This window comes from Temnothorax nylanderi, unplaced genomic scaffold, assembly GCF_030848795.1.
Source record: "Temnothorax nylanderi isolate EJ_2023f unplaced genomic scaffold, tnyl_v1.0 TNYL_tig0376_pilon, whole genome shotgun sequence".
In the NCBI taxonomy this organism is placed as follows: domain Eukaryota; kingdom Metazoa; phylum Arthropoda; class Insecta; order Hymenoptera; family Formicidae; genus Temnothorax; species Temnothorax nylanderi.
In genome coordinates, this window is record NW_027249438.1 from 68,710 (window position 1) to 83,549 (window position 14,840).

The 14,840-nt window shown below is 37.3% G+C and overlaps 1 protein-coding gene across 1 annotated transcript; it reads right to left on the bottom strand.

Annotated features, from left to right (window-relative positions):
- Positions 1 to 1,787: 1,787 nt before the first annotated feature.
- Mbt (serine/threonine-protein kinase PAK mbt) lies at positions 1,788 to 9,663 on the bottom strand. The gene is made up of 7 exons (XM_071720818.1): positions 9,404 to 9,663; positions 8,722 to 9,094; positions 7,910 to 8,300; positions 7,201 to 7,611; positions 6,396 to 6,928; positions 5,995 to 6,148; positions 1,788 to 5,886 (listed from the first exon to the last, which is right to left on the bottom strand). Exons 2-7 carry the CDS (start codon positions 9,087 to 9,089, stop codon positions 5,725 to 5,727), a joined length of 2,019 nt encoding a protein of 672 aa, XP_071576919.1. The 5' UTR covers positions 9,090 to 9,094; positions 9,404 to 9,663; the 3' UTR covers positions 1,788 to 5,724.
- Between the last annotated feature and the right edge of the window lie 5,177 nt (positions 9,664 to 14,840).

The window sequence follows — 14,840 nt, forward strand, 5'->3', positions numbered from 1 at the left end:
AATCGAATCGCTCGCTCCAGGCGGAGATGTCGAGGCGAAGGTACCTGTGACGGCAATTGTGAGTTGTGAGTGATTTGCAGTTTCGTCGTGATATTCGCGGGCGATAATCGCTCGTCCCGCCCCGGGCCGGGCCGCCATATGTCTCGACTATCGAATGTGCATGGCATTCATTTACGGCATATCTCGAATCGTGTCGTGCTTTGAACGTGCTGTGTGCTGTGCCGGAATTGTCGTGCGATTATCCCCGATTCTTTTCGAAGAGCGGAAAGAGGGCCAAGTGACAACGTGAAATCGTATCGTGATTCAAGTAAGTGATTCAAGTAATAGCACGCTGTGATACAACATACAACGCTCATGAATATTTCTTATTTTCGTGTATTTCGTGCCGCGTAATCGCGACTCCTCGTTGTGCAAAGCATGCATTAATAGTACTTATACTACTTACATTCGCGAGATTTACGTGCTCGATACCGTAATGTGCGTACGATATTTAATCTTAATTGTGGTTTTGTTTAATCAACTGCACGTGTCTTTACTAATCGTCCACTTGATGCGCGTATAGTATCTCGCGTCAAGATCTTCGAACATTTCATCGCCATTAACGCGACTGCAACGCAGTGCAATGATGAAACGCGGAATGAATCGGGACAATCGGCGCCGCGACTTCTTCAAATTTGCACGAAAAATCTGTGTTACCTGCTTTTATATTACTGCGTAGTAAAGTACTTCCTTCCCATGGGTACGACCTTGGCGAGGTGGGAAGGCCCAGTACCCAGTACGAGGATTTTACCCAAGCAAAACTCTTGTTCTGCTTGGATAAAAATCCAAAGACGGGGAAGCTAACGTACCCTCGTCCGCCGATTTAATTGAATGAACGAACCGCAGCCGGTTCGTCGCGTTTGCTTCGGGAGTGCCGTTCAAGTAATCGGACTAAAGGACTTCTTTAAACGGGAGTGCCGTACAGTATCGCGCGAAAAAGACGTTTACTGAAATTAGTCCGCGCGCGATTGTAATTTATTTTCCGCGGGTGTTTCTCGCGAGTGTCCTGTGCGGCGGGAGGAGAAGGAGGAGAAGGAGGAGGCCTGACGTCCTGAGAGGAGGAGGAGGAGGTCTGGGAGAGACATCGGGCACCGGCGGAGCAACCTTGGGGTAAGCATCATATCTCTTATCTGTATAAAATTAATAATTCGTTTATATTTATTTAAATTGTTTTACCTCGATAAATTAGAAGTAATTAGAGAAAGAGAAATGATTTAAAATTTTACTCTAGTAAAGATCTTTTTCGGTAAATAACTAATTATTGCTAAATATCTCATTAAAAGACGAATTAGAGAGGCGTAAAAATTATCTTTTGAAATGTTGATTATTTTGAGCATTTTAAAAAATTGAATCTTATGTTTGTATGTTACAGTATCATCGTAGCTACGTGGCTGCATAACTCCGTCTGTTGCGCATCGAGTTGGTGAGTCAAAAAATTCTTGAAAATGGATGTACTGGCGCTAATGTACAGGGGCTTTCGACGGTCCCACGAAAAAGACTGGGATGGCCTCTCTCAGGCTTCTCTCTAGCATAACAAAAATGTACCTATAAAAATAATAACAAAATCAATAACTAAAATAATAACTAAAAAGATATTTATAATATAAGTGCGTAATTTTAATATTTATAAATTAGTTTTCTTGCGCAAATAACACTTTAGGAATTAATACAATGCATTAACAATTTTCCAAAGGCATGTGAGAGATGATTATATTAAAAATATTGAAGTTTATAAAAATTCGTGCGAGTTTTTGTAAATAGATTCTTTATTATGTAATAAATGTACAACATATGTAAAATAATCCTGCACTTATACGCAATCAATTTTTGGACACTACACACAATAGCTTTAGTTTGCCAACATGTTTGTTTAGTCAGATCACGCTACAAAAAAATTCGAATTTCTATTAGATATAGTATACAGAAAAAATTTTAATCCATAATGTAATGTAAGATATGATAGATTTTCTAAAATAGCTTCCTTATAACGTTATAATTACTTAAATATATGGCGAGTATGGTCGGACAGATCTGTTTGACACGTTGATTGCAGATAATAAGTTGTTTTAAACATATATCTTCAAAAAAAGCTGTTGACTATCATTTAGCTGCATTTGTAATCTATGGGCAGATTTGGTATATCACGGATTTCTTTCAATAAATAGTATGTAATAATTTCAATAAATTGCCGAAAAAATTGCATGGTTGAAAATGCGATATCAACAGTCCGATGCACAAATATTAAATGTAATAATAATGTTTTTTAATCGTGTGTAAATTAAACTGCAATAGAAGTTGTAAGACTTAATTCCAAACGACAAAGACAAAATTCCAAGTTAAATAATTATGCAATAATCTCGATTGTACAAAAAATATATATAATACGATGATAGAATATACATCTTAAATAAAACATGTACCTACACAAGTACATGTTTTATTACTATAAAAGAATCACGATTTCGTCTTCTGCCATTTCGCAACATTCCTGATCTCTTTTTCATTACATACATACACTAATGATATACCTAAAAGCATAGTAAATTCCTTATCAAAATTAGGCATTTTTGTAAATATTTTCATATATATATGGATCTACGTACAACATATTTCACACTTATTAGATTATTTATATTAAAATGATATAACGTAACCCTGTTCAAATGGTATTGGTTTAAACAATAATCTAATTATGTGCAACTCTTTAGTTGCACAGTTAATTCATCAATGTAGCGCTATGCAATAAAATGTATGTTTAATCCAGTATAATGTAAATTAATTTTGGAGATATTTCCACTAATTCGTTTAATGTCCCTTACTGCATTTTTATTAATTTTCACTCCTATCATTTAAATATTTATTAGTTTACATAAAGTGAACATTATGATGTCGTATAACTATATCATTTGTAATAAAATATCACATATCTTTCACTAAGAATACCATTTTATCAACTGTGACAATCTGTTACAAAATAATGTAAATATATCTATGTAATTTCAAATTTTCAAGAAATTATTATGAATAAAATACTATGTATATAGTATCATCTGTGTAATATTTATCTATATTGTATATTTGTGAAGGCAATATCAATTCTTGTTTTAGTTATAACTCACATATGGTTTTTTTTACGTTTCTTCTTTGTAAATGTTATATTATATTACGAAGAATATGCCCGGAAAGTAATGCAACATGCTTATTCTCCCAATTGATTCTTATTAGACAAAAATAATACCTTAAGGAAGCAAATAACGACTAATATGTATGTAAAATATAATAATAATAATAATAACTTTATTACAAACATACAAATTTGATATTTTACAAGACCGACAAATATACAAAAGTAAGAAAAAATATGTGTATGAGACATCAGCAATACTGCTGTTGCGATATCCGACCGTAATAAAGTAAAAAAAGAATATAAAACAAAAAGGAGAGAAATGTAATAAACAAAAATTTATAAAGATCATAGAATAAACTATGAAAAGTGAGATATAATAAATCGAGCAACTGATGAAATTAGAGAAGATCTAACATTTAAAAACAATGAGTTAAAATATTTAACCACAGTATAACAGAATATGCCACTGAATTTTATAGATTGATTGTAATGCATAAAAGTACGTTCTAGTAACAAATATTTAGAATGGTGCTGAAATGAAATTTAGAGTTTGAGTGAAGAACATAGTGCAGTCCAAAATATACTACTGTTTACTGAAAATTTATAGATTACATAACTATAGATTATTTAATCTAATTGTAATGTATATATAAACTATAGATTTTCAGTACTGTCAATTTATAATATTTCGCAATGCATCAAGAACAAACAAGTCATTTTTTGGTCATTCAGTAAGATCGTCTAATAATAATAATAATGTATCAGCAAAGCACGCCAGTAATGTATTGAACTGCATATCTGTTTCACAATTGCATGCCTCTTTTACACAGAATTTAACAATTAAGTTAATTATGAATTTGTAATTGAATTGAACTTAGTCTATATAAATTAGAGTAAATTAAGTAAGGAAATAAAAATCACTTTAATCCTGAGGGAAACAATAAAGATACTAATACTACTATTACTCTACTATTACTACTCTATTACTACTCTATTACTATTACATACTATTAACACTACAACTATTACTACTAATAAATTGCGAATGAAAAAAAGATTTGTTACATTACTTTCTGGACATTCTTCGCAATACTGCCAAGTTATTTCAATATTAATTTCAGGTAACAATCAAATATATATCCCAGTCTTTAAAGCTCTAAACATGATCAAAAGTTAACCCTTTTTAGCAAAATAAAAATACAATATTACAAAAGTTCACAGTTGAGGTGTATCTTTGACTATATATTGTCCAAAAGGTGTGTGTATATATGATACTTTTATTTAGAAAAAATAAAATTAAGTATACTGATTAAGTCACTTTAAATATGGCTTTTAATAAATTTAACAAGACAGTAATAGTGAAAAAATATTGCATGGCTGGAACATTTCATACAAATAAGTAATAATGGGCATTCAAATTTCTTGCTTGAAAACTTTGAATCAATTTGATTACGTACAGATTCGAATTATTTTGAATATTATTTAAAAAAGAAAGTCTAGAAAGACTTCCTTTAGAAGTATTCAAATATCAAAATTAATATTTACAATAATAATTGAATTGTATGTATATGAACTTTTTTGCTCATTTTGATGAGTAGAATACACCTCTGAAATAGCGGCCCACATTTATGTTACACCCTGTATAGGTCTGCGTTTTGAATAATATGAAGCAGTTTTAGGTTTTCGTCATATTCCAAGTAATTCAATATGCCTAAAACCCATTACTACTAATAAATAGTGCTTTATAATGACAAGTTAATCGTTGCGATACTGTTAATCATAAAGGCACTTGAGTGAAAATGCATTTTGCAAATATCTCAAAATTAGAATTATCTGTTATAACATTAAAACAATGTTTGATCTTACTATTGCGAATCAAACATCGGCAGTGCCAATAGTCGAGGAATGTTTGATATATTATATCATTTTTCATAAATGCAGACTTGTCAAGTTACTAAAATAATACATATAAAACAATACTCTGGAATGTAGTAAACTATTTTCAAAATAATACTTACAAGTTCAGGCCCGATTGGAATGTAAAGTTCAAACAACAATTGGTAATGATCATGAGATTTGAAGACTTTCCTATTTAATATTTTCTAAAATATAGCTATAAATTCATATATTACATACGTATATTAGGCACGACCGAAAGGATTCATTTATGTATATTAGAACTTGAAATTTTATGCAGAAATCTAAAAATCTGCGAATAATAGAATAACATTATTGTCTTTAGCTTCAGAAAATAATGTCAGTTTTAGAATTAAAAAATTCTGAAGCGTCAATATTATACGGTATTCAACATTGATACATGTGAATTTTATTGAATATTATCATCTCTCAATCGGTCGTGTCTATCGCAAAAAAAGAAAAAAATATTTAAATTCTCTGTATAAGAGTCCAGATGGCGGAACTCCTCAAATAATTCATAAACTGCCAAAAGCTGCCTTTAGCGAATAAGTAGCTTAACACGACATTGTCGAGAATATGATTATTCTGGTAATGAAATATCTGCCTTGACTAACGTTCTAGCTTACAAAGGTGTAACCTCGTCAACAATTTGTATGTCTGGCGCCTCTCATTAACGGAATCAAGATACTAGGACTTTGAGCCTGCCTAAGGAATGGGTGTTGCAATAATTCAGCTGCCGTTGCCCGTTGCGCTGGATCACGCACGAGCATTCGCTCAAGGAAACCTTGAAGGCGTGGACTAACCTGAAAATAAAGACCATACGTTACTCATTTTCTGAATTTAGAACTTACAATTGTCTACTGACATGATGAGTTTGTGTTAAAATTAATTTAAAAAATGATTGATCTTACTTTATGAAAATTCTTTAGTTTTGGTGGTGGCATATCCCTGATGCGTCTCATAGCTTGTAGAGGTGGCTCATTGAAAAATGGTGGCTCACCGTCGATCATTTCAATGATCATTATTCCTAACGACCAGATATCCACTTCAGGTCCATATGGCAACCTATAATTAAAGATAAAACAATCGTTTTAGTTATATTTGCCAAATAGAAGTCCAAAATATCTTGTATTCTACAGTTTTTAAAGAAGAATGCAAGAAAATTTTAAAAATATATAAACAAAAAAATACATTTCTCAAGTACTTCGTGTACTACTCTTACTGTACTTGTAATTTATTTTTTTTAAATTTAAATAATAAAACATGAAATTTGTATTACTTTATTTAAGAAACAGATAACAGTATAAAATACCTTGAAATAACTTCGGGACTCATCCAGTATGGGGTTCCTACGAGAGACTTTCGCTTTGGTAATTCTTGAGAGACTTGAGCACAGAAACCAAAATCTGACAGTTTTACTCTGCCGTCGGCCGTAAGTAATATTGAATCAGACTTAATATCCCTGTGTATAACACCTTGTGAATGTAAATACGCCAGTGGCTTGAGACATTGAGAACATACTGTAGCTATCTGACTTTCGTCCATTCTTGAGTGTGTTACGATATCAGTTAGTGCACCTCCCTCTAGATACTCCATAACCACCCATAATTCATCGTCTACCAAAAAACTATTATACATCTCGACTATATTTGGATGATGGTAGTCCCTCATAATAACGACTTCGTTAAAAAGTAATTCGCGTCTTTGTTGTTTCCTTAAATCCATTTTCTTGACTGCAACTTGACGGTTTGTACTCTTATCCGTAGCTATGCATACAGTTCCTGTACTGCCTTCGCCAATCTTCAGGAAATTCTCCAAATTTTCTCTTGGATCGCCTTGACTCACCTACAGATAAATGCACATGCAGGATACGTAAACATCACATCACAAAAATTATAAAAATAAGTTCTAGACTGCAAAACTTGTTTGTCCCATTTCACTTTTAACTCAGTATAGCAATAATATAAGAATTTAATTATAACCGTTCATATCTCATTTACAGAATAGACTTAAGAAAATAAGAATATTTGCTTTGAAGATAACATTTTTTGAATAATAATGTTGTGATCAACAATATAGTGTACTGTGTAATAAATTTAAATATAAATTTTGCATACCACCATCTGTAAAGCAGCTCGAAACTGTTCGTGTGTAAGTCTCTGCTCCGTTTGTTTATTGGTATTGTTCGAACTTGCACCAACCGCCAAGTTCCCTGAGGAGACGGCACTTTTCATGTTTTGGTTTTGATCTGGAGTAGAACTGGTCCCTGATACTGCGGACGGAATGCTCGGCTTTGACAAATTATGCATCGATTGAGAAGTTTCTATCGGTTTCTTCAAATGCGATTGGAGGTTGGATGGATTTTCAGACATGTATGCCTGAGAATATTTATTAATATTATGTGAACTCAATTGACTCAGAGGTCGTTGCGAAGCTATTGAACCCACTGGCGAAATTTTTGGCTGTAACTTGTGTAATAAGACATTTTGGCCAACTTGATGTTCCCTCGACGCCTCCATAGTTGAACCCTATTAATCAAATAATATTACTGTACAATTGTTATTTATTCTTTAAGAATATATTCTGCCTTTTTAAAAATATAACAGAAGCTTTGATATTTCAACTTTTACATTTTGATAGGGTACAATATGTTTAAATTGTTCTTTTGCATACATTGAGCTGGAAGATTCAACTTAACGTATGTAATTTTGTTAGAGTAATAAGGCACAAAATTATAATTATATCATAAGTTAATTTAAATGGCAAGATTATAAATGCTGCAAATATTTTTAAACTATGTAGTTATTAAAGTTTTAATATTATTACCTGTACATTGCCATTATATTGGCCTGACGTCATAGCCATTTGCGAATTTAGTCTGTGAAATTCCGTATCGAGGAGTTGCGGGTTATTTGGATTTTGTACTGGAGCTTGTGAATTTACAATAGGACTTAAGTTTTGGAAATTTAAGGATAAGTTTGGTACATTTGATCCCGAGTGAGTTAAATTTGGCGAGGATTGCATATTAGGATTGAGATTTTGAAGATTTGGAATCATGTTCTGCATGCTGGAATTTAGTCCACTGCCAACGCTCGGGGAATTTTGTCTTAGTTTATCGATGTAGTTATGCGGCTTGCCAAAGTTTGTAAAGCCCTGATTAACGTTCGAAGGTATCTCTTGACCTTCGGGGACGGATGGCGGAAGATTGCTGTTATGCCTACAAAATAAAAGAAAAAATCATACTGTCATTAATCTTATTAAAATATTTCGAGATAATGCGAGAATATCTGTGACTAACTTAATTTGCTTAATTTATTTGTGTCAATTATATAGATATGTTCGTTTACAGTGTGTCAGTCTTTGTCAACAAAAATTCTATTATATTTATTAAACAATATATGTACTTTTAAATCATTTTATATTTCAAACAACTTATATGTTTCATGCGATACTGTGAGTAGGTATGAGAGGGTCTATCCAGACAAACTTGCATAGCGCATAAACATAAGCATAAGAAAATTGATTAGTTCATATACATGTGCATAAGGAAATGCAGCAATCCATTTCCTTATGTGTATGCTTACGCACCTATGCAAGTTTGTCTGGATAGACCCTTAGACAAAGCTAGATTGCAATACCTGTAATCTCTCCTGAGTCGAGGTGGACTCGAGGAACGTAGAGAATTGGAACGGGCGACTGTACTGATCTTAGGCAGGCCATTCTCCACAGTTCGGTCAGTAGCGAGCGGTCTACTTATCCTAGGATCATTGTGGCCTCTCACGATGGTCTTCAAGTCAAGGATCTCGGTAGGTGTGATCTCGCTTGGATCGACTAAGGGCAGTGGTCTGTTGGTCGACTTCAGGATCTGGTTATTCCCAACTATGGAAGCCCATTGCAGGGGCAGCCCGACAAACTTGCCCTCGCGTTTGTCGAATCCGGTATGCACTCTGTGCTCAAAGTTGGTCGGTGTGGAGATCTGCGGTTTCTTTTTCTTTTTGGTAAACATTGTCCCTGCAAAACAGCGATTATTAGCGATACAGCACGGTAGTTTCACTGGCAATATCATCTAACGTAGCGACTGTCCTATCAAGGATAGAAGCACGCGATTCTGTCAGAGACGGTATCCACTTGTACACCCCTAATCTCCCCACCGCGGTGTAGTCTACGTATCCCGCGGATGTTTTCTAGAGACCGAAAGGTACGGCCTGTTGCCGTTTGCGTTACCGTGACAGAAATTGGGCGCGCACGGGCGCGAGAGCGGAGTGAAAATTTGTGAAAAACAGCGCGGAGTAAGGGAAGCCAAGTGACAGCAACGCCTACCGAGCGACGATACGATCTCTGCGACGCGGCTCCGCCGGGGCCCGTCGGCTTGGAATTGACGAAATGCGCGAGGACGCGCTCCTCGGACAGGTCAGGCAGCTCGTGGGGTGAACGCGGCTCACGATGGTGCCGGGAGGCCGGAACATAGGCGATGTCGCGCGTTAAAACACATAAATACGCCATTCATCCGCCTCGACAGGTCGCACTCGCAACACCGGCGCTCCGCGCGGTGAGTATACGAATCTTTCGTGGCATTTAGTTCATGACAATTTGCTGAAACCAGAGTTGCCGTTCAGAAGACCGGGCAGCACGGCAGCATCGGTGGTGGGGATGGCTGGCGGCGTTGTACAGGCGTCCCCTCCACTACGCTGTACACAGAGTGACGCTCGGTCTATCGGTGTGTCGGCAGCGCTCGGCACTGCCGAGCGAGAAGGAGAATATTACTCCCTCCTTGTCGCTCTCACTTAGCTCACGCGATCGACGATGTTTTTACGCTGGAAATGCTTTCTCGGTATCTCGGCGTGAATCTGAGTTGCCGTTGCACGATAATCAAAGAGCGATCTATGGAATAATGTAAAAATAATTAATAAACATAAAAAAATTGTAGTAAAAAATTTTCTTGATCACTCTTGCAGAAATTTTCATGCTTTGACCTATACTCCTATTATTTTGACAATTCCTTTCCGAAAAAAATTCCGTAGAAGAGAAGACACGTATTTTTTTGTTTGGCCTACAATTCCTATGATTATTCTACATATAAAAGTTGAAAAATCAATAGTTTACAGGATATTTTACACTTTATTCTGGGATATTTTGACATAAAACATAAAGTATCTCATAAACTATGAATGGGACAGTTTGAACTAGCTTATAATAATCCTACTCATGTCCTAATCATCCACAGAAGTTTTGTCAAAAAGCGTTACTAAACCTAATAAGTCCGCTTGTGAGACGAAAGCAACACGCGGTTGTGGCGAAAGCAACGCGCCGCTTCTATATAGTTCATGCTATAAAGATTCTTCTTTTGCTTTACGTACGTTAGCTACGTTGTAAGAGATAAAGATTGAGAACAGATTGTATAACATTATAATTTACATTTCTAATCAATATTTATATTATTTACTAAACTATTATTTACTGTTCCGCAGTTATTACTTACCCTAGTAGCACATGATGGAGTATATAAAACGTATATACTCCATCATTTGCTACTAAGGTAATACTGAAAGAAATCCAATGAAACAACATAAAGGTGATAAAAAAGGAAAACGCATATTTTTTTATCAATACGTTTAATACTATGTATAATAATAATAATTATGATTTATATTGAATCCTCCCCTTTCTCCACACCTTTTCTTCCTCCCCTTCTCCCTCCCCCTCTTTTCCCTCTAAAATTAAAGCGGGTAAGTCCTGCCCGCTGATTATAAACAGCGGGCACGCGACCGTCCCCCACCGACTCGCGCGCGCGCGCGCGCGCGCGCGCGTGTGTGTGTGTGTGTGTGTGTGTGTGTGAAAGAGAGAGAGAAAGAGAGAGATACCTTTCTGTTGCTGCTGCACCTGCTGCTGCGGTTGCTGCTGCGGCTGCTGCTGCTGCTTCTTCTTCTGCTGCAACTGCAACATTTGTTGCAGCCTTTTTTCATTTTCCATTTTGTAAAATATATATATGACATATAAAATAAAGTCTATCGTAAATCCTTAAAGGTGCTTTTTCACGTATTGCTAAAACCGATCATTTGAGTGACAAAAAGGATCACGACTTTTGTCGCTGAATATTATAGCAGTAACCTTTGTACATAGAAAAGGAACAGAAGCGACAAAATTGAATATTGTGTAAAAAATCTTGTCTGTAAATGACATCACGCTTATAAAGTTAAGCGTGTAAAAAATCTTATCTATAAATGACATCACGCTTATAAAGTTAAGCGTGTAAAAAATCTCCCTCTCGTGGTGTGCCACCTTGCAGTGGTGAGAGGGCTCCCTGTATCAACGATCCACTGGGGCAGTACCTTCGGCTTTACTGAAGGGAGGGCCCGGTGGGGAGGTACAGGATCTAAGAGCACACCGTACCCTCCTCCCAGTTCGCTGGGAGTGAAGGGTACAAATCCTCCTCCTGTCTGCCTTCGGCGACATCACGCTTTTCTCCAGTAGTGAGCGTGTAACAAATAAATCCTCCTCCTGTCTGCCTTCGGCGACATCACGCTTTTCTCCAGTAGTGAGCGTGTAACAAATAAATCCTCCTCCTGTCTGCCTTCGGCGACACCACGCTTTTCTCCAGTAGTGAGCGTGTAACAAATAAATCCTCCTCCTGTCTGCCTTCGGCGACATCACGCTTTTCTCCAGTAGTGAGCGTGTAACAAATAAATCCTCCTCCTGTCTGCCTTCGGCGACATCACGCTTTTCTCCAGTAGTGAGCGTGTAACAAATAAATCCTCCACCTGTCTGCCTTCGGCGACATCACGCTTTTCTCCAGTAGTGAGCGTGTAACAAATAAATCCTCCTCCTGTCTGCCTTCGGCGACATCACGCTTTTCTCCAGTAGTGAGCGTGTAACAAGTAAATTCTCCTCCTGTCTGCCTTCGGCGACATCACGCTTTTCTCCAGTAGTGAGCGTGTAACAAATAAATCCTCCTCTGTCTGCCTTCGGCGACATCACGCTTTTCTCCAGTAGTGAGCGTGTAACAAATAAATCCTCCACCTGTCTGCCTTCGGCGACATCACGCTTTTCTCCAGTAGTGAGCGTGTAACAAATAAATCCTCTACCTGTCTGCCTTCGGCGACATCACGCTTTTCTCCAGTAGTGAGCGTGTAACAAATAAATCCTCCTCCTGTCTGCCTTCGGCGACATCACGCTTTTCTCCAGTAGTGAGCGTGTAACAAATAAATCCTCCTCCTGTCTGCCTTCCCTTCGGCGACATCACGCTTTTCTCCAGTAGTGAGCGTGTAAAAAATAAATCCTCCTGTCTGCCTTCGGCGACATCACGCTTTTCTCCAGTAGTGAGCGTGTAATAAATAAATCCTCCTCCTGTCTGCCTTCGGCGACATCACGCTTTTCTCCAGTAGTGAGCGTGTAATAAATAAATCCTCCTCCTGTCTGCCTTCGGCGACACCACGCTTTTCTCCAGTAGTGAGCGTGTAACAAATAAATCCTCCTCCTGTCTGCCTTCGGCGACATCACGCTTTTCTCCAGTAGTGAGCGTGTAACAAATAAATCCTCCTCCTGTCTGCCTTTGGCGACATCACGCTTTTCTCCAGTAGTGAGCGTGTAACAAATAAATCCTCCTCCTGTCTGCCTTCGGCGACATCACGCTTTTCTCCAGTAGTGAGCGTGTAACAAGTAAATCCTCCTCCTGTCTGCCTTCGGCGACATCACGCTTTTCTCAGTAGTGAGCGTGTAATAAATAAATCCTCCCCCTGTCTGCCTTCGGCGACATCACGCTTTTCTCAGTAGTGAGCGTGTAAAAAATAAATCCTCCACCTGTCTGCCTTCGGCGACATCACGCTTTTCTCAGTAGTGAGCGTGTAATAAATAAATCCTCCCCCTGTCTGCCTTCGGCGACATCACGCGGTGTTAGGGTCATTCGTGGTGGTTTTAGCCGGTAGGCTGCGGGGAAATGGCGGAACTTTAATGTTCTGCTCTCTGCAGAATCCGGCACTCCCCCCGCTCCGCCCCGGGGAAGGGGGAGTCTTCCTCCCGAAAGGGGGGTCACTGGCTCAAACCCCGGAAGAATGGAGGCGCTCCCCGACCAGTGGCGCTCCCCGATCGGTGGCATAGTTACCGTGACTGGTTGCCACTGCTGACGGGTTGCCTCCAGGACGCCATGGGGATTCCAGTGATGGAAGATTTCCACCACGTAAAAAAAAAAAAAAAACGTAGGTAGGGAATAATTTTTAATTCCTTTCAGCAATTACATTAATAATAAATTAATGCGATATAGCTGAAATGCTTCTTGATTTTTCTTGCTTAAGGGATGAAGTCACACTGCATTGCCACGAGTCTCAATGTGGCTCGAGACTCCTATCTGACCCGGAGGTGGAGGTGGATTTTGCGGCCGGAACAGCCTGAAAGAAAGTGGTGAGTGTAATTGATTTTTACGTATTATGTCATATATGTTCACAAATTTTCTAGTTCTTCTGTCTTTACTTAATCGAATCGTTCATTTGAATGTTTCAGAAAATAACGACGCAGAAGGTGATATCGGAGCAGCGAGGGAATCCTGCGTAGCTGACATTCCGAGCAGCTTGAGAGGAGGAGGAGGCCTAGGATAGGCATCGGGAATCGGCGTACCAACACTTCTGGTGAGTGTTACTTTTTATTTTGTCTAAAGATATTATAGAATCCCTCTTTTCGTTTATCCTTATTTAGTTGCTACATTAAACCGTGTTTCGAAATATAAATTAGTAAAAAGAAATAATTTGAAAAATTTGATTCGAGTTGATTCTAACGTAAAGATTTTTTTCGAAGAAGTAATTTGAAAGAATATTAATCTGAATAACGAATAATATGTTCGATGCGCGTGACAATTGTTTAATCGATTCGATTATTTTTATGTTACAGAAAATATCCGCGCGGGAAGGAGCATCATCTTCGCATCGAGGGAACACGAGTGACATCCCGAGCTGCAGCCTGAGAGGAGGAGGAGGCCTAGGATAGGCATCGGGCATCGGCGTACCAACACTTCTGGTAAGTATTACTTTTTAATTTTTTCTAAAGATATTATAGAATCCATTTTTTCGTTTATCCTTATTTAGTTGCTACATTAAACCGTGTTTTAAAATATAAATTAGTAAAAAGAAATATTTTGAAAAATTTGATTCAAGTTGATTCTAACGTAGAAACCTTTTTCGAAGAAATAATTTAAAATATAATATAAATCTGAATAACGAATAAGATGTTCGATGCGCGTGACACGTATTTAATCGATTCGATTATTTTTATGTTACAGAAAATATCCGCGCGGGAAAGAGCATCATCTTCGCATCGAGGGAACACGAGTGACATCCCGAGCAGCCTGAGAGGAGGTGGAGGCCTGGAAGAGGCATCAGGCGCCGGCGGAATAACATGCGGTAAATATAATTGATTTATACATATTGTGTCTTTCGCGGAAAGTTTAACTAATCGGTTTTTCAATCGAATAATAAAGATAGTCAGAGAGTAGAAATTAAAAAAGAGTTTAATTTTTTAAATTCTATTTTGAATTCTTGTGTTCAATAAATAGAGTATACTTTCAAGAAATTAAACGTGTTTTTTAATTAAATTTATTTAATTAAAAGAAATATAGAATTCCGTGTTTTACCTTCGGTAATTATTTTTCGAAATACAGATTGTCTCTTTTTTTCCCTGCTTTAATCTGGATTATATGTTTGATTGTTACAGAATCATCGTAGCGACGTTGCAGATACAGCTCCGCTGCTGCGCATCGGTGTCGGTGAGTTTT